The sequence below is a fragment of the Prionailurus bengalensis genome, chromosome D4 (genome assembly GCF_016509475.1).
Source record: "Prionailurus bengalensis isolate Pbe53 chromosome D4, Fcat_Pben_1.1_paternal_pri, whole genome shotgun sequence".
Lineage (NCBI taxonomy): Eukaryota > Metazoa > Chordata > Mammalia > Carnivora > Felidae > Prionailurus > Prionailurus bengalensis.
Genome location: NC_057359.1, coordinates 60,886,488 through 60,911,708, shown reverse-complemented (window position 1 = coordinate 60,911,708; position 25,221 = coordinate 60,886,488). Strand labels below are relative to the sequence as shown.

The window sequence follows — 25,221 nt, the reverse complement described above, 5'->3', positions numbered from 1 at the left end:
TCAGGAATTCAGGAGTGATTTGGCTGGAAGGTTCTGGCTTGGGGTCTTTAATATATGTAATTGCAGGCAGGATGGGACTAAAGTCATCTTCAGGCTTCCTGAGGGTGGAGATTTGCTTCCAAGATAGCTCCCTGCCATGGCTGGCTTACTAATGGTGGCTATTGGTGGACTTAGTTCCTCACCACATGGACCTCTCCATATGGCTGCTTGGGTGTCCTCATCACGTGGTGGCCAGCTTCCACCAGCATGAGTAATCCAAGAGAAAGCAAGGCTAAGGCTGCAGTGTCTTTATATGATCTAGTTTTGAAACCACACTCTGCCATTTCTGTAATATCCTACTGGTTACACAGACCAGCCCTGTTCAATGTGGGAGGAGACTGTACAGGGTGTGAATACCAGTAGGGGAGAATCATTGGAGCCATCTTAGAGTGTGGCTATCACAGCCCCTGAAAACGTCATCTCTAAATTGAAATCAGGGTACTATTATCATTCAAATGGGGATCGGTTGGTGATCAAGAAAAATGTCCGCTACAAAATGTTCGACAGCTATAAACCAGGTGCAAATCCTCTTGATAATAAGGAATTATGTCTCAAATTCACCAGCTGGACCCATAAGTTGAACAGGGGTCTTAGAAGAGCCCCTCAAGCCTAGGCCAGAAGTGGAAGGGAAGAGAGAACCCATCTTAAGCAAAAACATTCCTCCATTTATCTTTCGGAGCTTCAGCTGGCCCCACTCCAGCTCTGAAAACAGCTTCAGACACCCACCTCATCCACGCCTGGCATTCCACAGCCATCATTCTGTCTCTGCTGCTGGAAGTAGCTTCCTGACCCCCGAAGGCTGAGTCCACCTCAGTAGGTGGGGCCACCAACAGCTGCCCTTCCCTCCCTTTCTGGTTTTGCCCCTGCTGACTCCTCTTTCCTTCCCAGGAGAATTGGTGGAAGACTTTTTTAAATGATGGAAGATTTTTAGGCTTAGCCCATGAAGCCAAGTGAATAGTCCCCAAACCGCATATGGAGCCATCTGGGTTTCTAATGGGGGAGCTGAGCCAAGAGGGAGAATGGGTTCTCAATCAGGCGCCTTCCTGCCAGCCCAGCCCGCTCTTTCCAAGGTGGGAGGTGGGACTGGTGACTCATCGGGACTGAGCTGAGGGCCACCAGGGCTGGGAGGAGACAAGGAGACTGCCACATACATATGCCCTCACGTGTGTACACGCATGCACATACACATGCATTGGCAATGCAAACACACACAGACTGTTGTACAGATGGAGAAAGCAAGACGCATTCAAGATTTGGAGAGCCTCCTGCCCTACTCCAGCCTCTGTGTGTAACCTGATGTCAGCCATTGGGATCTTGGAAAGGTTCTCAGGAAGCTCCATCTCTCAGTTCAGGGATGACCAACCTCAGGATTTCTTCACATTCCTGCAGGCTTGTGCTCTCATGGTTCTGCTTGTGTTGAATTCATTCAGGATTTGGACCAGCCCATGATCCCTGAGGTTTTCCTCAGCTCTGGGCCCCACTGACCCATGCAGGAAATTCAGACCCCTCCTCCGTTATGACAGCCACACAAAACAAGAACAAACGGACCTGAAAGCCATCCCCTTTACAAGGACTTGTGAGGGGTTCCAGTGTAGGTTTGGGGATCAAGTAGAGAGGGTTTGTACCAGAGAATATAATTTGAATGACTTTGAGTTGGACCTTACTTACTCCTGACCTTGTTCCTGCTCGCCACCCTCCCCGTCTTAGGGGCCATTTCCTTCGTGGTGGTCTCTCCGGGCCTCCCACCCCTCTTGGGCCTCCTTCTCTGCCGAGAAAATAGCTCCTTCTGTTCCCCTCGCCGACATTCTTCCTTTCTACCCAGGAGGCTAATCAAGGTTCCTTCCTAACCAAGATCATTTCCTCCTAGGAGGAATTCTGGGCCCAGCTTTCAGATAATATGAACTTTATCTCCTTACACACTAGGAAACTACTCCTAGGAGACTAGGAGACCGAAGTAATTAGGGGATAGAACCCAGGCGGCCGCCTCCCAGCAGAGTGCCCTTTTTGAGTTACCTGTCCATGAGCTCCACAGTCCTGCCCATTTTTCCCATAACCTTACTCTGCAGCGCACTCCTCGCTCTGCCCGGCCACCCTGCAGCTCGAGCCCGCTGCCCTTGCATCTGGACCACTGCTGCACCAGCTGCCTTGTCTGAGCCCTGCCCCACCCCCTCCAGGCCAGTCTGCAGCCCACCCTGGCCGAAAGTGAAGATTCTGACAGATTGCAAATTGCATGTCTCAGACTTTCAGGTCGGCTGGTCAGCAGTTTGGTTTTCCTGGTGGAGACTAATCTATTTAACAAAAATAGAACATAATACAGTAAAGCAAAATTAAGTATTTCTAATCGTGGGGATGCTTGCATCTGCAAATGACCAGGAAAGAAGAGAGGTTGGGGCTGGGGGCAAAAAGCCTGGAGGAGGGTCTCATGGCGTGTGACTTTAGAGCTACAGGGCTCAGCTAGCCATCCCGGAAGCTGGGCAAAGACCCCACTCACTGGCTGGGGCAGCTCCCTTCTGCCGACTGTGCAGGTAAGGAAGGAGTGCACCACCATCTGTCTGCCAAACCAGAAAGCCATTCTTCATGTCGCCTTCCCCAGCCCTCAAATGCGGCATCTCTAAGCCCTGTGGATTCCACCTCCTTCCCATCTTTTGAATTATGGACTCTTCTACAGCTCTGTCACCTGCATCTCTCACCTGGATTTCACACAGCTTCCAACAGGCTTCCTTGCATCCAGTCCCCTACCTCATGCCCGTCCATTTTCCACACAACACCAAAGTAGCTTTTTTTCCTCCAGCTTTATTGAGCCATAATTGATAAATAGGATTTTTATATACTTGGGGAGTACTCCTTGATGATTTGATATACAAATACATTGCCAAGTGATCACAACAATCAAGCTAATTAACATACCCATCACCTTGCTCTTTTCTTTTTCTTTTCTTTTTTTCTTTTTTCTTTTCTTTTCTTTCTTTCTCTTTCTTTCCTTCCTTCCTTCCTTCCTTCCTCCCTCCCTCCCTCCCTCCCTCCTTGCCTCCCTTTCTTGCAACAAGGACACGTAAGATCTACCCGCTTAGCATTTTTCAAATATACAATACGATATTGTTATGTGCAGTCACCATGTTGTGCATTAGATCCCCAGAACTTACTCATTGTGCATAACTGAAAGTTTGTACTCTTCGACCAACATCTCCCCATTCCTCCTTCCTTCCAGCCCCTCGCAATCACCATTCTACTCTCTGTTTCTATAAGTTTGACTATTGTAGATTCTACACAGAAGTGATACGAGACAGTATTTGTGTTTCTAGATCTTGCTTATTTCATTTAGCATGATGTCCTCCAGGTCCATCCATGTGGTCACAAATGAGAGGATTTCCTTCTTGTTAAAGAGGGTGTTGGACTTGTTACTTCCTGGTTTATAATAACCTTTCTGTGGCCCCCATTTGCAACATGAGGTCCAAAGCTCTGCCTGATGTGGGCTCTTGCCATCCTTGCCTCCACCAACCTCCCTGCCCCTTGCATACCACCCGCCAGCCACCTTGCCCTTCCTTCTGGTCCTTCATAGAGCCAAGCTCTCTCTTGCTTCCAGCCTCGGCATATGCTTTTCCCTCTGCCTAGAACATTCCTCTCTCATCCTCTTTGCCCAGCTAACTCACACTCATCCTTTTCTGTCCCCTCCATGCCCTTCCTTGAGAGAGTGCCCTTCCTTTTGTGCTCATACCTCTGTACCCACCCTCTCCTGCCTTGTAAGTATCTCTCTCTCTCTCTCTCTCTCTCTCTCTCTCTTTTGCCTGTCACCTTCATTAGACTGGGAGCTTCTAGAAGACTAGGACTTTGTGGCTTAATCATTGCATTTCCCCAGGGCCTAGCATAAGCATGCCCTGTTCCAGAGTAAGCTCTCAACAGACACAACATATAGCAACTGCTCCCTCATTTTCTGTGAGGAAACTGAGGCTGAGAGGAGGGAGCATAATTATGGGCAAACAGGGGCTGGTGACAACCCTAGAACTAGAACCCTGAACCTCCCCCTCTGAGCCCAGAGCCCCTTCTGGCTTAATTGTTCAGAAACAGTCTCAGCAAATGTCATTCGGCCCAGGGAACACAGACCCCCAACCCGACAGATTGCATGGGTATCTGGATCTCCCAACCTGTGATAACCTTTGGGTCTTCACCTCTGCTTGGGCTGCTCATCTCTCTCTGTCCAGAGCTGAGCGGAGCCGCGCAGTGTGGGAGCTGAAACGACAGATAAGCAGTACAGGTCCCTTCTCTCCAGCTCTTCCCGCTCTGTTCTGAAGCCCCCTGCCCCATTTCTGAGAACAGATTCTCACCCACCCCTTGTGCAGGTAAAGACTAAGCATTTGGGGGGCACCTGGGTGGCCCTGTCAGTTAAGTGTCCGACACTTGGTTTCGGCTCGGGTCATGATCTTGTGGTTCAGGAGATTAAGCCCTGTGTTGGGCTGTGTGCTAACAGTGTGGAAGCTGCTTGGGATTCTCTCTCCCTCTCTACCCCTCCCCTTGCTCATGCGCTCTCTCTCTCTCTCTCTCTCTCTCTCTCTCTCTCTCCCCCAAAATAAATAAACTTAAAAAACAAAAACAAAAACCTAAGCATTTTGCATTCCTCCTCACATTTTTACTGTGGAAGCCTGAGAGGACTGGCCTGGCCACCAATGGGCTGGAGCCGGATCCTACAGTCTCCCAAGAGAGCCAAGGCCATTTGTTAAATTATCAAGAATTGATGGACCAGTTGTTAAATGGTTGAGAGCTGGAAATCTGCCTTGGTGGGAGTATTTACACCATAGAAATTCCCAAACACTACAAACCAGGACCCTCCTCCAAAAAGCCCATTGTTAAACATTTATCAACACATCTCTGACTAGCTATCTTCCTTCCCCCTACCTACCACCTACTCTACCCCTGCTCCCTCCCCTCAACCAAGTTGGGACTCACTCTGATCCCTTGCAAAGAGCTCATTTTCAAATCAGTGACCAGTTCTTGCACAAGGGGGCAGGGTAGAATGTAGTTAGAAGCATAAGCTTAAAGTCAGACAAATCTAGAGTGAATCCCAGTCCTGCCTACAAGTCGCGTGACCCCAGGCAGATTTCTTACCCTCTCAGCACCTCCATTTCCTCATCTGTAAAATAGAGATAATAATAACACACAGTGCATCCGACTGGGGTTGTTGTTGAGAATTGATTAATGAGGAATAACCCCAGAAAAAAAAAAAATCTCAGATATTGTACACAAATGTTTCAGTGGAGCTAAAAATAACTTAAAGAATGTTATCTCTGCGTGTTCTGCAGAGGGAAACCTGAGAACAGAGCTGAGAAAGGACTTGTCCCAGGTACACTTCCTAAATGGCAGAGCACAGCCTGCTTCTGTGTCTTCAGACCCCTTGTTGGTTGCTCTTTCCATTATTCCAAGCTGAGGGGGAAATGTGCTATGCTTGCATAGATCTCTGGCTCTTATTCACAAAAACTCAAAGCTGTCAGTAAAAATTAATCTATTCCAAGAGGGAGTATTATTTTGTTGGTGATGATGTTGCTATTTTTGCCTGCAAAAAAAAAAATGTGCCTTCTTATAACATCTTTTCAAAAAAACTTTTCAGTAAAGTTTTCCTGTTATGAGAATAATACATACGCATCATAGGATAGTGGAAAATATTGAAGCGTAAAAGGAAGAAAAAGCCATAATCACACAACCTAAAACCAACGAGCGTTTAACATTTTTATTTGGTAAGAGTGATTTTTACATAGTTGTGAGTATACTATAAATATGATTTTTACCCTTTTTTTACTCACACTGTGTTATTAGTTAGGATAAATAACACCAGCTGCTATAACAAAGATATCTCAGAATCTTAGTGGATTGACACAGTAAAAATTGATTTCTCTAATATGCAAAGTCCAAAATGGATGTTTCTGGTTGGTGAAAAGCCTTTCCATATGATGATTCATGAACCCAGGCTCTTCCATCTTGGGTCCCCTCTGTTCCTTAGGCCTCAGAGTTCACTTTTCAGTGAATCCAGTTGGCAGATGGGGGCAGTGAAGGAGCGTGAAGGACATTATGGGAGGTTTTTATGAGCCAAATCTGGCACACCGTAGGCCACTTCTACCCACATCCCATTGGCTGGAACTCTCACATGGTCACACACCTAACTATAAAGGGGGTTAGAAAGTGCAATTTAACCATGTGCCCGAGAGGAAAAGGAAATGGATTTGGTGAACAACTGGCTATTGTCTGGCACAATCACAAATCACTTTTTCCACTTTGCAAATAACTTTTTTGCAGCGTTTGTAACAGAATGCTCAAGTGTGTGTAATTCAGATCGGCGCCCCTGGCATTCAGAATTGAGCTCAGCATCCCTGATACAGCCTGTAAGGTTCCACATGACCTTGCACCTCTCTGCCTTGCCAATCACATTCCCTGCTCATCTCCTCCTCAGGTGCCTCTTTCGGCTCCACCGGGATCTTCAGCAACTCTTGTTTCTCATCCTGTCTCCTTCCTTGGGAACTTCGCACTTACAATCCCTCTTCCCAGGACCCTCTCTCCCTCACTCTTAGCTAACTCCTTCAGATCTTGGCACAAATGCCGCCTCTCCAGAAAAGCCCTCCTTGACCCCCACTCTAAGTTAGGTTCTTGCTGTAGTTCTCTCTCGTAGCACCCTGTTCTTTTCCTTCGTGTCACTTAGTGTAGTTTGTGAATACATATTTATCAGTGCATTCACTGTGCAATGTCTACATTTCCCACCACACTACAAAATCCACGCGATCTAGGACAGTGTTGACATTGCTCACCCTTCCTCAGATGCCTGTCTAGCACGTGCCCAACAGGTGTTAGGTGGTAGTTGATTGAATGCATGTTGTCATAATATCTCATAATGTGTCCATCACAGTTTACTTGGCACTTGTTCTGTTATGTGGGCATTCTGTTCATTTCTGATATTTTGCTATTCTAAACAAGCCTGACTCTTGCATTGTAACTGGAAGGAAAGGATTTGGTCCTGCTTCTCTTGGCCCATCTACCCAACCATCTTCTCTTCATCTCTCTCCTCTCCCCTGCGCCCAGCCCTGCCTTAGGCTCGCTAGCTTTGTGACTGATCACCATTGGAACCCTTTGGACCATCAGATCACGGTCCCTCAGAAGGGTGGCTGTGGGACAGGCCACACCTCCCATCCTGCCCCTCCCCTTAGTTCCCTGCACACCCACTGCCCAAAACTCAATAGATTCATCAAACTTTTCTCCAGGCTTGGACCTATAAAAAGCATTTTCATGTAAGAAAAGTAGTTCAAATAGAATGCAAAATATGACTTATATTAGTCTAAGGCACAGGCAGAAAAAAAGTATTTTTCACCTTTGTAGAGCATGTGGGTAGACATGCACAATTGTTTGATATTTCTCTTTTAATTGGCTGTCCTTTGGAAAACAGAAGGCACCTTCTTCAAGCCTACATGATGAGCAACTCTATGCCTTTTTAAAAATTGTTTTAATGTTTATTTATTTTTGAGAGAGAGAGAGACAGACAGACAGACAGAGTGTAAGTGGAGGAGGGGCAGAGAGAGAGGGAGACACAGAATCCGAAGCAGGCTCCAGGCTCTGAGCTGTCAGCACAGAGTCTGACACGGGACTCGAATCTACAAACTGGGAGATCATGACCTGAGCCGAAGTCAGATGCTTAACTAATTGAGCCACCCCGGTGCCCCAGCACCTCTACCCTTGATGGAAAATCTGACCAGCATTCAAGCCCCAGTATTTTCTCCAAGTCCTCATGGTTCATTTGAAACCAGCGTTGTCCTGGTTGGAAGGCTGGCAGCAGAACAGTCCAAGGTGGGCTTGGATCATCTACGCAGACAGCAGTGCGCTGACCAGGATCTCCTGTCCCCCTTCGGTTTCCAACTCCTTAGAGATTCTGCTGCCTGTGTGACATGTCAGGGCACATCTTGTTCCCTCAAAGCACAAATCAAGCAGTCAGATGAGCATGCTTGTTCACACCTCCCAGAGACCAATCAACTGCCAGGGACAAGAGTGTAGTTAGGGTCATATTAAAGATGGAAATTCTTCCCTAAATGCACATGACCTGCAGAAACTATGCCCCTTAGTGAGCCCGGGGCTCCAGAGGGTTAGGCTGAGATGAGCAAGTCTTCATTCTGTCCAGCCTCCAGCTCCAGCCCGACATCAGATCATGTCTGGGGCTGGGCATCCCTAGCCCCTGCTGTGAAATTGAAAGCAACCAAAAAGAAAGAAAAGAAGAAAAAGAAAGAAAGAAAGAAAGAAAGAAAGAAAGAAAGAAAGAAAGAAAGAAAGAAAGAAAGAAAGAAAGAAAGAAAGAAAGAAAGAAAGAAAGAAAAAAGAGTTCCAATGTAGGACTTGACACATACAATTCATAAACTGCTGTTGGAACAAAAAAAAATTTTTTTTTTTTTTGCAGAAGAGAGCAAGCGAGAATGCAATTGGGGGAGAGGGGCAGAGGGAGAGAGAGAGAGAGAATCTCAAGTACTCAGTGTGGAGCTGGACGCAGGGCTCGATCCCATGACCCTCGCATCATGACCTGAGCCCAGACTCAAGAGTTGGGCTCAACCAACTGAGCCACCCAGGCGCTACTGGAGTAAATCTCCCTCACTTAGTAGTGACACATTAAAGGTGAACAATGGAAACAATTTTTCTAAGAGGAAGCTGCCGAATCCTGCTGGCTACTGGAATCCTTAGTGTACATTTCATTCACCACTGATTTTCCTGGGGGTTCTGAACTGACACCAGGTGAAATTCTGCTAACTCCAATTCCCTGGAAGAATTATGAGTTACCCTTTATGTGCAGCAGCCCTGTGTTATGCCTTTTTCATAAATACCTTCCTTAATTCTCACAAACAATCCTGACGAGTAGGTATTGCACTTCCTATTTTTCAAATAGGAGAATTGATGCTCAGAAACACTCAGTGACTGTTCGGGGTCACACTGGGGGCAGTGTTGACTCTTGTCTGGTGAATGCTGAAAGGGAAGTTTTTTCCATGTGTTATCCTGTGCATTCTGAAGATTTCTCCAACAAAGAAATGCAGTTTTATTGCTCCCGATTCAACCTGAACTGTTTGTTTGGATCGACTTTTATGAAACAGACTGTTTTCTTTGACATTAGCAACATCTCTTTCAGGAAGAAAAAAAAAATTCCTTGTAAGTGATCCACTTGGTGGCTTTACTTCCATTATTTTATTTGCATTCCAAATCTGCTCTGTGGTCATTCTTTATGAACTCCTCAGAAGTTAGACTCCATTATCAATCAGCATGCCGTCAAGAAAACAGAAACCACTTCAGGCATTTCAGAGGGAGATTTAATACAGGGAACCGGTTACAACTTTGTTGAAAAGGATGGAGGAGCAAAACAGGAAGGTGCTGTCCCTGGAGATAAGTATTTACAGAAACTACTAAGCCCCTTGGGCTGCAGGAACAGAAGGGATATGGTATTAGCACTGCCTCTGAAATGCACAAAGTGATTTCTATTTTCTAGACTGCATGCTGATTGATAATGGATTCTAACTTCTGAGGAGTTTTAAGAATGACCCCAGAGCAGATTAGGAATGCAAATAAAATAATGGGGACCCAAGGACACTGGCCTCTGAGGCTCTTGCTGCTGCTGTTTCTGCTACTGTGGAGACCCCACCACTGGCCACTGAGCAGTCAGCTCAGAGCCCCCCTGCCCCCCGCTGCCAGTTCAGGGATGCTGGGGTCCACAGACACCTGCAGTCACTCAGAACTCCTGCTGCTACAGCCAAAGCAGGAAAAATATAGCTTTTCCCTTATGCATACTTTCTAATCTCTTGTGAATGCCTCTCATTAGCAGAACCTAAATGGAAACCAGCTGGCAGGAGATGGTGGGGAATGTGGTTTCGGACTTTGGGTCCCTGCAGCACACAGGAGGATATAGACTGTGAGCCACCAGACAGAACTCGGCCACCATGCCAGCCAGAGCTACCCAACTCCGTTGCTTTGGAATGCAGCTCGTCACAGGAACTGGTCTCGAGTGCACGTGATGATGCTCAGTTATAGCCTTGGGATCACACACGACGAAAGCTTAAAGAGAGTCACGGCATTTATATAGACATAAAGAATATGTGTGTGGGGAGAAGAGCAAGACAAATCCCTGCTCAAGCTGGGCTTTAAGAAAGGCAAAGCCAGCCCAGCCTCCTGGCTGAAATGCCAGGCCACAGTGAGGCTGAAGCAAGGGCTTTACTCAGAACCCATCGCCTCTGTTCCCACCGTCTTCTCATGCAGGCTCCTTCAGGATGCAAGAAAGACATAGTCCCCATGACCTTTGGTGGCAGGTGTCTTAGGTCGGGTTGCCCAGGAAACAGATTCTGAGACAAAGATCTGCATACAGGAAGTTGATCAGGAACCAAACCTGGGAGGGAGGAAGTGAAGCAGGATTGGGCAAAGGGACAAGTTGAAATTGATCAGCTGTAACCATGACCTCAGCCATCCCATGGGGGCTTCTGGATCCCATGCTCCTTCACAGTTGCCCAGAATTGATGAAGGGGGTAGAACTGTGTCCCTTCACATTGACCATCGGATGTCGGCTGCCCCCCGGGGAGGGGGCATGACTGCCATTGGCACAGCTCCATTGGGGTGCTGGGCAACTCAGCAGCAGCCAGGATGCCTGACAGCTGGGGAAATGAGTGCCTTCTTCCCAAGGGGGCACTAGGACAGTACTCCGCAGTGGCGACCCGGACAGAAGGCACGTGGCAGTCCACTACTGTTCAGGCCACAATGTCCAGCCACCCTGGTGGTGCACTCTGAGCTGGCAAGAGAGAGAATCAGGTCCTCATGCTAGCCTGAGCCACTGTCACCACACACCGCGATGACCGGCTGCCAGAGCCCAAGTTTCTCTGTGTCCTTGTTTCCATACTACCATCCATTCTCTATCCAGCTGTCAGATCGATCTGCTCAACCCTTACATCAGATCACAGTACAGCTTTGCTCAGCCTCCCCACACCCGGGGCTCTTCCCTGTGCTTAAAATCCCCTCCAGAGCTTTCCATGGCCTCCAGGTCGGATGTGACCTGGCCCTGCCTACCTACCTGCTCCCTCGCTGTGCTCCCCCACCCTGACCCTTTCTGTTCCTGCCCTGATTCTGCCCTTCCCCTGGAGCATCTCCCTCTTGTCTTGCAGCCTTCAGCTCTTCTAGAAGCTCTTCAGTGAGGTCTTTCCTGACTGTGCAATAGACCTCTGCCCTCGCCCAGCCACTTCCTCTTATTTTCTTCATGGCGCTCTTCACTAACTAAAGTCATCTTGTTCATTTAGTGGCAAACTTGTTTTATTTGTCTCTCCTAATCAGATATAAATCTCTCCAAGGATAGGAATCAGCACCTAGAAGCTAAGAACCTGGCCCAGAATAGGCAAACATTTGTGGAAAGACACCTATTGGGCAGAATTTCGTGAAAATCACCTGATTGGTGTGTGGGCTTCCTTGTGTCCATGTGTCCTTGTGTCTTATTGACATTGACTTGGCTGGGATAGTGCCCCCGCCCCCGTCAGCCATGGGCAGGGTAACACAACTGGCTTTAGTGGTCAGACCCAACATGTGCCATGGTAATTCCTTCAGGAAAGAATCAGATGGCACATCTTCCTCAGAAGGGGGCTTCCTGGAGCTTCCTGGCTTCTTCTCTGCACAGACCCTCTAAATAGCCCGTTATGTATCTGTGTGTTCTACACCACCCATTGGCTCATGTGGTTGGAGAACTCAGTCACTTGGGGGCTGACGTTTCTGAGAGGTGAGGACACCTTGGACCCAGATCCAACAGTTTATCCCTTTGACAGATGGAATCGTATGCTATGGAAAATCCTTGCCTATGGGTTGGAAAGCTTCCTGGTACTTTAAATCTTTTTTATTAAAGCTCTCTGCTATTAAACATCTTTCAATAAGAATTACTACTGCCATTTACTGAGCACCTGCTGTAGGTCAGGAGCTGTGCTAGGTCCATAGCTCCGTGCTCAGGAATTTGCCCGAGGGGGCACTGTCCAGGTTTGTGATACTTGGACACTGGCCTCCTTCCATTGCATTACCTGAGACAGAAGGAGGAGCTACTGTTAGTAAAAATAGTTGTTGTGAAAAAAACTAAAATGTGACAGCTCTTACTTCAAAGATGGAGTAATTAGTTTTGTTTACAAAGTGAAGGGAGGTTCTCATCCCTACCTCATACTCCAATCGAGTGTCATTCTGTCCAAGTTTCGAAGACGATTTCAGTATATACTTTTTCATTTAACTAATAAAGATTCTGCAGCTATATTAAAAGCTGTAAGTCATCAAGACAGTATAGTACTGGCACAAAAACAGACAGATGGATCAATGGAACAGAATAGAAAACCCAGAAATGGACCCACAACTCCTATATGGTCCACTAGTCTTCAACAAAGCAAGAAAGAATTTCCAATGGAAAAAAAGACAGTCTCTTCAACAAATGGTGTTGGAAAAATTGAATGGCTACATGCAGAAAATACACCATACACAAAAATAAATGCAAAATGGATGAAAGACCTAAATGTGAGACAGGAAGCCATCAAAATCCTAGAGGAGAAAGCAGGCAGCAACCTCTTTGATCTCGGCCACAGCATCTTCTTACTAGACACATGGCTGAAAGCAAAGAGAACAAAAGTGAACATGAACTATTGGGACTTCATCAAGATAAAAAGCTTCTGTACAGCGAAGGAAACAATCAACAAAACTAAAAAACAACCAATGGAATGGGAGAAGATACTAACAAATGACATAGCTGATAAAGGGTTAGTATCCAAAATCTATAAAGAACTTATCAACCTCAACACCCAAAAAACAAATAATCCATTAAGAAATGAGCAGAAGACATGAATAGACACTTTTCCAAAGAGACGGCCAGATGGCTAACAGACACATGAAAAGATGCTCAACATCGCTCATCATCAGGGAAATAAACATCAATACCATGATGAGATACCACCTCACACCTGTCAGAATGGCTGAAAGTAGCAACACAAGAAAAACAAGTTGGTGAGAATGGAGAAAGGGGAACCCTCCTGCACTGTTGGTGGGAATGCAAACTGGTGCAGCCACTCTGGAGAACAGTATGGAGGTTCCTCAAAAAGTTAAAAATAGAGCTACCATACAATCCAGCAATTGCACTGCTAGTTATTTACCCAAAGGATACAGAAATACAGATTTGAATGGTACAAGCACCGTGATGTTTATAGCAGCATTATCAACAATAGCCAAACTATGGAGAGAGCCCAATGTCCATTGACTGATAAAGGAATAAAGAAGATATATATGTATGTATGTATGTATACATACATGTATATATACAAATGTATATGTGTATATGACATGGTATTTGTCAGAAAAAGACAAATACCACTATGGTTTCCCTCACATGTGGATTTTTAAATAATTTTTTATGTTTATTTAAAAAAATTTTTTTAATATTTGTTTATTTTTGAGAGAGAGAGAGACAGAGCGCCAGCAGGGGAGGGTCAGAGGAGACACAGAATCTGAAGCAGGCTCCAGGCTCTGAGCTGTCAGCACAGAGCCTGACGTGGAGCTCGAACCCACGAGCTGTGAGAGCATGACCTGAGCCGAAGTCAGACACTTAACCAACTGAGCCACCTAGTCACCCCTATGTTTATTTATTTTTGAGAGAGAGAGCAAGCACACGAATGGAAGAAGGGCAGAGAGAGGGAGACAGAGGATTCGAAGTGGGTGCTGTGCTGACAGCAGAGAGCCCGATGCAGACTCAAACTCACAAAATGTGAGATCATGATCTGAGCAGAAGTTGGACACTCAACCGACTAAGCCACCCAGGTGCCCCGAAATTTAAGAAACAAAACAGTTGAATATATGGGAAGGGGGGAAAAAGAAAAAGAGAGAGAGAGAAACCATGAGAGACTTTTAATGATAAAGGATTGATAGAGGGAGGTGGGTGGGGGATGGGCTAGATGGAGGATGGATATTAAGGAGGGCATTTGTTGGGATGAGCACTGAGTGTTGTATGTAAGTGATGAATCACTGAATTCTACTCCTGAAACCAATATTGCACTGTATGTTAACTAACTAGAATTTAAATACAATTTTTAAAAAAAGATTCTGCAAAATTTGTCCACATTTTATACCTACAAGTGTTTGGAGTTCTTCAAAGCTTGGCAGGAGATGGGTAAGTTAGATCTCCACCTTTATCAAGACACGAAATGTCCTCTTGTCCACAATGTCTGCATCTTTCCCAGCTGTGCAAAGTGGTCTATTTGCATAAAAGTGATCCTTTCAGAAGATGTTCTGTGCTTTTCAATCATCCCTAGAAATAAAATCACAGCTCCTGTCTCACCTTACGCTGAAATGTTTTCACACTTCAGGGAATTACTTGCCATCACCTGAATATGGAATTCAGTTGGCATTAGTTTCAAAATGATACTACTTTCAGCTGTCTACAGGATTTCAAAAAGGTGTCAAAGTGGCCTTAGAAGGTGTTTCTCATTCTGAGAACAGGTTGAGTGATTCTCTTTGTTGCAAAAGCCGCAGGGCCTCAGACTTTGGGTTTCCACCAAAGGAAGATCCTTTTTGGTGCTTTCTCCTGAGAATTGAGTGGAAACCAAAGTATTGTCTGTGCTATTACTTGATGAAGCAAGAGCATAGTGAGAGTAAAGCAGTGTCTCTTTAAAACAATTTCTTTTTCTGGGGTGCCTGGGTGGCTCAGTCGGTTGAGCGTCCAACTTCAGCTCAGGTCATGATGTCGCGGTCTGTGAGCTTGAGCCCTGTGTCGGGCTCTATGCTGACAGCTCAGAGCCTGGAGCCTGCTTTGGATTCTGTGTCTCACTCTCTCTCTGCCCCTCCCCCGCTCATGCTCTGTCTCTCTCTCTCTCTCTCTCTCTCTCTCTCTCTCTCTCTCTCTGTCAAAAATAAATACACATTAAAAAAATTTTTTTTTTTATTTAAAAAAATTTTTTTTTCAACGTTTATTTATTTTTGGGACAGAGAGAGACAGAGCATGAACAGGGGAGGGGCAGAGAGAGGGAGACACAGAATTGGAAACAGGCTCCAGGCTCCGAGCCATCAGCCCAGAGCCCGACGCGGGGCTCGAACTCACGGACCGCGAGATCGTGACCTGGCTGAAGTCGGATGCTTAACCGACTGCGCCACCCAGGCGCCCCGCATTAAAAATTTTTTTAAACAATTTCTTTTTCTAATTGCATGTTAATGGAAAGATAGGAAAGAATTTGTTTCTGGAATAGGAGCAACATGCTGTAGTGAAATGGCATGGGCATTGAAATCAAACTCAGATCTGACTCCCAGCAGCCTCACTTACAGTGAACCTAATATAGAGTGCATAACCTCTCTTGGTCTCAGTTTCTTGGTCTGTAAAATGAGGATCATCCCCCTTTCCACTCAAGCTTGTCAAAAAGATTCATTGATAGAATGTGTCGATTTCCTGCATGTTTACTGAATTTTGATGGGTCATGGGTCTTGGCCAAGGAGAGACCCCACCCGCTCTTCATGTCTCCGATTTATTTAGCCCAGCATATGGAAGCCCAGTATCAGCCAGCAAGGCAAATACAGCAGATGATGCTGTGTGTAGCCCCCGGGGTCCCTAATGAGGGATGCTCAGCTGCCTGTGACACAAGGCAGGTCTCACTGGCTCAAGAAGCTTAATTTTGTGCTGCCCCATAGCCCATTTATAATTGGGGCTGATGTCACCCCTCAGGAAGAACTTACAAAAACATTCTCTATCCTTAATAAGAAATACGAACCAACCTCCAGCCCCCTTCTGGTCCTCACGCCAAACAGTCTGAGCAGAGTCGCCTTAATGGGTAGGACACAGGCGCAGAGTCGGGGCCAGGCTCCAAGGGCTTCATCTCCGCCTCCATCTTTCCAGCACCCCGGAAGACCTTGTCCCAGGATAACAGGACACATGGGTGTTTAATGGATAATCATGATAATAACGATGATGCATATCTCAGCTTTAATTCACGTGTGTTGTTTTCATTATTGATGTTGTGCTCTTCAGATGAACCAGATAAAGTCACAACCGGTTTTAAAACAATTAGTTGAATTTTGCCTCTGCAGTCTAGCGGGAACCTATTTTTTTCAATATTAATAGTCACGTTGTACGATTTATGAATTTCAGCTGAGATCCATAGTGTCTGAGCTAATATGGCACTTCTCTTTTGTTTTCGTTTGTTTTGTTTTTAGGGTCAAGTTGTGTTCCGGAATGGGGAGAGGATGGGGACCATTAAATTTACTCAATTTCAAGGTAGGCTTTTTGATGCTTATTCTTTCTAGTTGATGAGTTCTTATATGGGGATGTTGTGTTTCCGCAATAAAATACATCAAAAGAAATGAAAGTATGATGTTCCAGATAAGAGAGAGTAGAGTCAGTAGAAAACACTTCTCTGTGAAAACATTAGTTTCAACTTATTTAGAATATTTTTCTCAACTGCATGACTTCTCAGGCTATTCAGTCTTCCCACATGACTCTGAGAGGCTCGTGAAAGTATAGAGAGTGGGGGTTAAGCCCGCTCCAGTATTCTGAAAAAGCTTGCATTATTTTTTTGATTTTAGAAATTTTCAAACAGACCCTAAATTTGAGAGAATTGCATAATAAACCCTGTGTACCCATCACCTGGCTTCAACCATCATCCGCATTTTGCTAATCTTGCTTTATCGTTACTCACCCACCTCACCCTTTTTTTTTTTCTGTAATGTTTAAAACAGCTCCCAGACATTATCTCATTTCAATCTATAAATACTGCAGTATGCATTCCCAGTAGATAAGGACCTTTCAGAACATAACCACGATACTATTATCCCACCTAAAACATTTAACAAAGATTTTTTTTTTAAGTTTATTCATGTTGAGAGAGAAAGAGAGGGAGCACAGGAGCAGGGGGAGGAGCAGAGAGAGGAGAGAGAGAATCCCAAACAGGTTCCACACTGTCAGCCAGACTCGGCTTGATCTCACTAACCATGAGATCATGACCTGAGCTGAAATCAAGAATCAGACACTTAACCGACTGAGTCACCCAGGCACCCCTGACAATGATTCTTAGTTGAATCTTAGACACTTCTAGTCTATGTGGCTTCTCTGATTTTCTCCAAAAGGCCTTTACAGTGTGCGGGAGAATCCACACAAGGTCCACTCGTTGCATCTGGCTGATCTCTCTTTTAACCCATAATCATCCCCCACGTGCTTGTTATGGGTCATTTTTTTTAAGAAACTAGGTCATTTTTTGGATTTTTCTGTTGTCCGTGTTCGAAGGGGTTCAGAAACCTTCCAGACCACGTTCCTCATGTAAGGTGGAAGTGGAGGCCCCGAGAGGGGTTGGGGCTTGTCAGAGAGTACAGGGCATCTGTGGGAGTGGGACTGGGCTTTCCTCCAGGTAGACACCTCCGTCAGTCATCAGCAGGTTTGTTAGCCAAAACCACTAGATGCACTGTTCTTTACCGAAGTTTTTTTTAGCATCTGGATGTTTCTGGAAAACCAGAAACAAGAGCAGTGCCTTCTGCGTCAGATCCCAAAGTCATCCAAGGGAAAGCAAAAAGTGAAATCGAGTTATTCAGGTTCATTCAGACAAATCCCACCGGATTGAGATCAATGAGGAGAGGTGTTTGGTACTATGGCTCCGTAATTCAATCTTGTAGACTCACCCATTCGTCTTCTGATGGCAGGTAATTGAAACGCATGTCAGCTCCCTGGCATGCACAAAAGATGTAATTTTCGGCAAATGCAATTATTTTCCCATTTGTTAGTCTTGCTTCTTCATTGGTTGAACCAAGTAAGCATCTTGGCAAAGATACTTCCTTTTTTTTTTTCTTTTTTTGAGTGATTGTAACTAAATTCTCTTGTCACATTTCCAGTTCTCAAATTATATCATTCTGGGAGAATATTTTATAAAATATTGATTGGCTGATCACAGCTACAAGTGCGTGCCAATTTTATTGCCTTTTTTTTTTCATATGTTAGGATAAGACACCGACCCCAGTGACTAGTTTTAGGCATTTGTAAGGAAAGCAGAGGAGCAAACAGAAGTTCAGAGGTGGGTCTGACCCACCTTAGCTCAAGTCCATATAGCACATCAGGCAAGTGACTTCACCTGTGTGGAGTTCTCCTCTGTAAAATAGGAATATAATCCTATTTACCTTCTTGGAATATGGGAAGAATTCAATGAGATAACACATAGAAATATGTGCACGTATTTCTTGCTCAGCAAGTAGTAGCAATTATGATTAGCACTGTGTCAAAAATTATGACACTTTTCTGGGGCAAATCCAGATTTTCTTGGTGTGTTGAAACCCCCCCAGGTGCCTTTCCATCTGCCTGCCCTTTATAGCTTCTCCCCACACTTAGCCATATGTAGGATGTCAGACAGGGAAGGGTCTTAGAGATGATCCCACTCCACTACCTCATGGTGTAAATGGGAAACTGAGGCTCAGGGGAGGGAGGTGTTCTGCCCAGGGACACAAGCCAGTTAGTGGCAGAGCTGAGACTGGACCTCAGCTCCTCCCGCCTTGTGCTCACATGCCCACCTCTGCCTGTTTTCCCTTCACATTTGTGTCCGGTTTTTTTTAATTTGTTTAATGTTTTATTTATTTTTGAGAGAGAGAGAACATGAGCAGAGGAGGGGCAGAGAGAGAGGGAGACACAAAATATGGAGGAGGTTCCAGGCTCTGAGCTGTCAGCACAGAACCCGATGTGGGGCTCGAACCCACAAACTGTGAGATCATGACCTGAGCCAAAGTTGGATGCTTAACCGACTGAGCCACCCAGGTGCCCCTGTGTCCAGTTTTTATTGAACGTCAGAGCTGGGCCTGCAGAGACTCCTGTTTATACAGGTTTTTTCTCATATAATTTATTGTCAAATTGGCTTCCATACAACACCCAGTGCTCGTCCCAACAAGTGCCCTCCTCAATGCCCATCTCCCATTTTCCCCTCTCCCCCACCCCAACAACCCTGTTTGTTCTCTATATTTAAGAGTCTCTTATGGTTTGCCTCCCTCTCTGTTTGTAACTATTCTTTTCCTCCTTCCCCTCCTCCATGGTCTTCTGGTAAGTTTCTCAAGATCCACATATGAGTGAAAACATATGATATCTGTCCTTCTCTGACTGACTTATTTCACTTAGCATAATACCCCCCAGTTCCATCCACGTTGCTGCAAATGGCCAGATTGCATTCTTTCTCATTGCCAAGTAGTATTCTGTTGAATATATAAACCACATCTTCTTTATCCATTTATCAGTTGATGGACATTTAGGCTCTTTCCATAATTTGGCTATTGTTGAGAGCGCTGCTATAAACATTGGGGTACACGTGCCCCTATGCATCAGCACTCCTACATCCCTTGGGTAAATTCCTAGCAGTGCTATTGCTGGGTCATAGGGTAGATCTATTTTTAATTTTTCGAGGAACCTCCACACTGTTTTCCAGAGCAGCTGCACCAGTTTGCATTCTGTATGGGTTTTTTTTTTTTAATATTTACTTATTTTTGGGAGAACACAAGCAGGGGAGGGGCAGAGAGAAGGGTGACAGAGGATCCGAAGTGGACTCTGCGCTGACAGGCTGACAGCAGCAAGCCTGATGTGGGGCTTGAGCTCATGAACCACGAGACCATGACCTGAGCCAAAGTCAGATGCTCAACCGACTGAGCCACCAAACACCCCTGTTATATGTTTTTAAAACATAGATCCTGTTGACAGAGGGATTCTGTTATTTGGGGGCTGAAATGAGCCACTAGAATGCTGGGGGCATGTTCGTGTCAGCACAAGAGTTCATTTTCCAAATGTAAAGGGTCTCAGAGGTGCACTGTCTGCCTGGATGGAGGGGCATTGCATTATTGAATAGGCTGACCACCTGAAGGGTGCCTGGTTATCATCTGGGAAACTGAGGCCCAGACCGGGGAAGTGACTTGGCTGGGGCAGATCCATCCCATGGTGAGGTCATTCCTTCTAGTCTCTGGCCCCATGTTTCCCTGGGCTGGTCCACACAATGTTTTCTAGGACTTTCCAGGATTTAGCCATAGGATGGGCCTGCCCCTTATCCTGGATTACCCACTCTTATATCGCTACTGGCCTTTCAAAAAGGCTTCTAAATGGGACCACCATGTTTTTTCTGCCGTGTCCTTCACGCTGACTCTCTCCCTGTCTGCTTCTCTCTCCCTTACTCCTGCCTTGTATTTAGAGGGGACAGTGAACAGCAGGGCTTACTTCGGAGCTGGCTCAGACAGCCAGCCCCAGCAGTGGGGCCTCTCTTTGCAGGGGCTGCTTCGAGATTCACACTCAGGCTGTCTCAAAGCCCACTAACCTGATCTTGTAAGATGGCCCATCCCACCCTTCCTCTGAAGACCTCACGAGATGCTCTTTTAGCTTCTTGTTTGTGCAGAGCTCCTGGTGCCTTCCAGACTCTTGTACCTACCATAAAGGAAGCATTTTGTAGGAGGCTCTGTGTTTGCAAAACTAAAACACGAGTGAGTTGGAAATGGGAGGCAGCTTTGGAGAGAAGACTGAAAGGGGAGTCAATAAACCATCCTCCTGCACTTTTTGATTCCAAAGCTGTAAAGTTGGTAGGACAAATGCCTGGAATTTGGTAGGCCTCCAGTACAAGTTTATTGAATTAATCTGGGAGCAAAAGACCCGGATTCAAGTCCTTGCTCTGAAACTTAGCAGCAGTGTAACCCTGGGCAAATCACTTCATCTCCCTAGGCCTTAACTTAATCCTCTGGAAAATGGGATGGCACTAATGCCAGCCCTTGCCCAGTTGGAGTGGGGAAAGGGCCACATGAGATCTTGCTCTATAAATTCTCAAGAGCTGGGAAGCTAGTCACATTCCTGACGCAGTGCCTGGCTTCTGGCCAGCTCTTGGTAATGCTCACTGGATTAGCTGGTGATAGGACTTGTGGAAGTTTAAGAACATCTTCATTTACTTGTGGTTTGCAGTGACTTGTCTCGCAAACAGCAGTTAGCCTTGACAGCAGAGTGAACCAAAGCTAATTCAAGATGGTGGCCATTGTTGCATCAGCCTGGAGAAACTGCCTCTTTTGTAAAGTTAGGAATGCTGGATAAACAGAACCGTTCTAAAATAACGTGCCAGGGTTAGATTCATGGCCTCCCTTGAGACGGAGGCATTTTTAATCCAGGAGAGGCTTCAGATCCCTACAAATGATCTCTCCATTTACTTCGTTTTCAAGGGTTCCCAGAGCTTTTAACTGTCAACAGGACAATCGTAGAATGTAGATGGTGGATGCCATCAGTGACACATCCATACTCCCTGAGCATCCATTATTTCCAAAGAAATAGCTCATTAAAGGCACCTGAACCCCTCACCCTGTGCAAGGAGAAGGCCAGCTGTCCAGGGAGTTAGCCCTTCCAGGGACAGCCTTGCACCAAGGAGGAGAGAGAAGCAGAGGATAAACCTCTCAGTAGCCTTCCCTCTTGGGTGGGGAAACTGCAAGGTATGTTCTGCTCTGTCTCTGGGGGTCCCCAGTGGGATTTTGCCTCAGCTGCCCACCCAGAAACCTGCTCATTAATGCCCCTTTACTGGCTCCCTTCCCTTCCCTGTCTCACCTCCCCCACACCCCTTCAAGGTGCCCTAGGATCACCTCTCCAGTAAATTCCATGCCCTCTTACTCTTGCCTCGCGCGCTGTTCCGAGTGACCCACCTGTGGTCAGAGCAGGAGTTAGCGTCCTGTTGGCCACACACCTTGGGTGGAGTGGGGGGCCAAGGCCCGGACTCCTTTCAGTTCCACAGTCACTCACCCTCCCCCATGCTGTCGCTGACTTTCATGAAACCACGTGGAGAGGAGGATGAATGCCAGGGAATTGGCTTCTTTTTTCTCTCAAGAGAAGAAAGAATCCATGTTCCCGCCGACGTCTAAACACGGTTGGGAGTTTGCAGCAGGGGAGGAAGTCGAGTGAAGCCATGATTAGAGCCTTGTTTGTGCTCTTCGGCAGCTCTGAGCATCTGTGTGCTCCACTCGCTGGCCCTGCCTTCATTAGGCCTGTTTGTCAGAGTCACAGCAAATGACGATGCGCTTGAGTTTCACACGGCTTCTGTGCAACATAAAGGGCTCAGACTTTGGACTTTTATGTTTCGGCACCTGATTTGAAGGGCTGGGGTCTTGCATCACGCCAATGGCATAAATGTCATTTGGAAGGTACCTAGTGAAATGTGGGCTCGTCCTCCCCGCTGGCAGCCATTAATTACCTTTAGGTCTTTGGGGTAAGAGATACGGTTCTATGCAGTGCGCATTTCCTGAGCACCTGCCAGGCGCTTTACCAAGTCCTCTGAGGGAAGCCAAGTTGAATAAGATACGGTCCCTGCCTCCCAGGGGCTTCGTGATTTCTCGGGCAGAGAGCCAGGCCAATAAAAGTGGGAAGATGATTTCCCAGAACCTACTAGAAAACTTTCAGAGCTAGTCTGGCCCTTGTTTGAGATGCTCGAGGCTGGTTTTTAGTATCAAGGAGTGTGTCGTAGCTCCCTTCACCCAGCCGTGGGTCTGGAGAGGCCAGTTGGTTGGACTGCCGCTCGCCTTGGTATAATTAAGATGGAGACATAGTCCACTAACCTGCAGGATACGGTGCAGGGCTGTGGGTCAGCAGGAATGGAAGGACACACGTGTATGTGGGCTCCTTGACGCTGGGAGCCTGATTCTGACACTGCCCAGCCTTCGTGATGCAGGCTTACCTTTCAGAGAGCCAAGAAAGGTAGCCTGGAAGACAGAATTATTAACAGACCTTGTGTTTCATTGAGCTATAGACTCTCCATGTTGAAGGGAGCCCTGACTCTCTTTTGCAACATTACCTCTACTTAAATGCCTCCGGTGATGGGGAACTCATCTCCTCATACGGAGAAAGTCTATGAGTGTTCGAAGTCTATGCCTCTTCATCACTAGCTAGGTGCTGTGGCTTAATCTCTCTAAGCCATCATTTCAGCATTCAGTTCAAAATAGTAAAATTAAAGGAGATCACTTTCTTTGCCTTGAGTGATGGTGACAATTCGATAGTGTGAAGCTATGAACAGTTCGGTGACTGGCACAGAAAAGGGCTGTGGCAACTGTAATGCCAGATTTGCACCCCACCCCCCCCCACCAGAATTTCTTGAGAAAAGTAAGATCTTCCTCCCTTAGGACACATTTCATGTTCCTCATTTCATGGGACATTGTTATCATTGGTCCAGGAAAGCCCCTCTCTGTTTGTCTATGCCCTTATCTCTAGCATTTGTTCTTATCCCACACTCCCGCCTCCCCCAGGAGAGGGCAAACACTCTGAGTATTTTAATGCATATATTGTGTTGATATGTCCTCACAAAATGTGGATTAATGTCTTGAATGCATATATTTTGATTTATGTCAATGCAACTGGATTACATATCTTCTTCTGTTTCTTTCTCCTTTTTTCCCTCCCACTCAGCACTTCCTTTCTGGAGATGCTTCCATGTTTCTATGTGAACATCTGAGCCATGACTTTCACTGATCATTCCATGGGGTGCATTCATGCTTTATCCATCCGTTCTCCCAGTGACAGACACCCAGGCCACCTTCAGCTCCCTACCTATACAAATAACGAGTGTCCCCTTATGAACCCAACTGGGCATTTATTTAGGACAAATGTCCAGGAGCAGAACTGTTGGATGGGGAGGTGGGTGAACACCAAACATGCCTAAGATCTGCCAAATGGCTCTTTCAATACCCACACCCATCTCCACTGCCACCAGCATGGAGATTCCTGTGTCCCTCCTCCCACAAGTACTTGCCAATCCCTGGCTCTCTCATTTTCTGCCCATCTAAAGGAAAAAGTAATATCGTATTGTGGTTTTAAATATCATTTCTCTGTTAACTAATGAGGTTTGGGCATTTCTTCCTGTGCTTATGAGCCATTTGTTGATTATGACCACTTTTATTTTGAGGATACTGTCTTTTCCTTGTTAACTTGCTAGAGATTCTTATATATTCTAAATCTTGGTTTCCTTTTACCTTTAGGCTTTGTAGATATCTTCTCTAATTCAACCACTTGTCTATAAAGTATTTGTTGAACAGAAGTTCTTAATTTTGATGTGGATGAATTCCTTTTTCTCCCATATGGTTTGGGCTTTTGAGGTTTCTAAAAAATCATTTCCTGGCACCTTCATGCCAGGTCCTGACTGGATATAGGGGGGTGCCGAGCTGGGTAAGATGCATCCCTGCCCTCAGAGAGCTCCTGGTCCAGTGGGCACAGACACAGAACCTCAAGTGCATACGACATGTGGTGAGGGCATTCAGAAGAGGGGCAGTTGACTCCACCGGACAGATTCCAGGAGATGTGGCACCTGAGACGAATTCTGAAGGGCCAGTGGGAGCTAGCCAAGAAGAGAAGAAAAAAGATATTCTAGGTGCAAATAACCTGTTGTATGCGTCCCCTGCTACTTAGCTTTTGTCCCAGCCCAGTTTACCTAAGTCCATAGACAAATCTGCCCTTAGCAGGGTTATTATATTCCCAGGCCATTTGACCAGTGTCCACCTAGCCTGTTAAAAATTTCCAACCAAAGGTCACTGACATTAATTTGTTAAAAACGTGGCAGCGACATATTGTTTGTGAAGACAGAGAAGAATGTTTGCAGGATTCGGGCCAAGGAAGCACAAAGTCTGTCTGCTCAGTGCTGCCGAGAGGTGCAGCTCAGCTCTGTTCCTCACCGGGTGACAGGAGGGTGACCCTCTAGGGCCTGCACTCAGGCAGTGACCAGACCGGGGATTACTTCCTGGGGAATGGCTGGCCACCTGGAGAAGAGTAGAATCAAAGCCCATGATCACCGTGCTCTGACCTCTGAAGAACCACCAGGAACAGGGGTCCATGTGATGTGTGCCCCCCTCCCCCCGCCCAGGCAGAGCCAGGACTCGTGAAGGGAAGTCTCAGGAGGCAGATTTCAGCTTGGAATGAGGAAGACCCTTCAAAGCAATTGCAGAATCACCGAACAAGAGTTGGAGGCCGTGAACATCCCCCCATCCAGCCTACTGGCTTTAGCAAAACCCATGAAGGGGCCACAACTTCCTGGGGGCTCCTCACTGAGGTGACAGGGGAGCCAAGACTAACTCCAAGGGTCCTGTCTACCAGCCAGAGTTCTTTCCTACCCCGAGTTTAGGATTTTGGTAGGGGGTCCTAGAATGAATGGAGTGATTGTGTTAGGCTTTCATGTTTTATTTTTGTTGAGTCAAATCCAT

The 25,221-nt window shown here is 46.2% G+C and overlaps 1 protein-coding gene across 1 annotated transcript in view; it reads left to right on the top strand.

Moving 5' to 3' along the window:
- Positions 1-25,221, top strand: part of GABBR2 (gamma-aminobutyric acid type B receptor subunit 2) — a 350,606-nt gene that overhangs the window by 234,633 nt on the left and 90,752 nt on the right. The window contains exon 8 of the mRNA XM_043566839.1: positions 16,228-16,288. Coding sequence (XP_043422774.1) covers positions 16,228-16,288 — 61 coding nt within the window. The remainder of the gene's footprint in view (positions 1-16,227; positions 16,289-25,221) is intronic.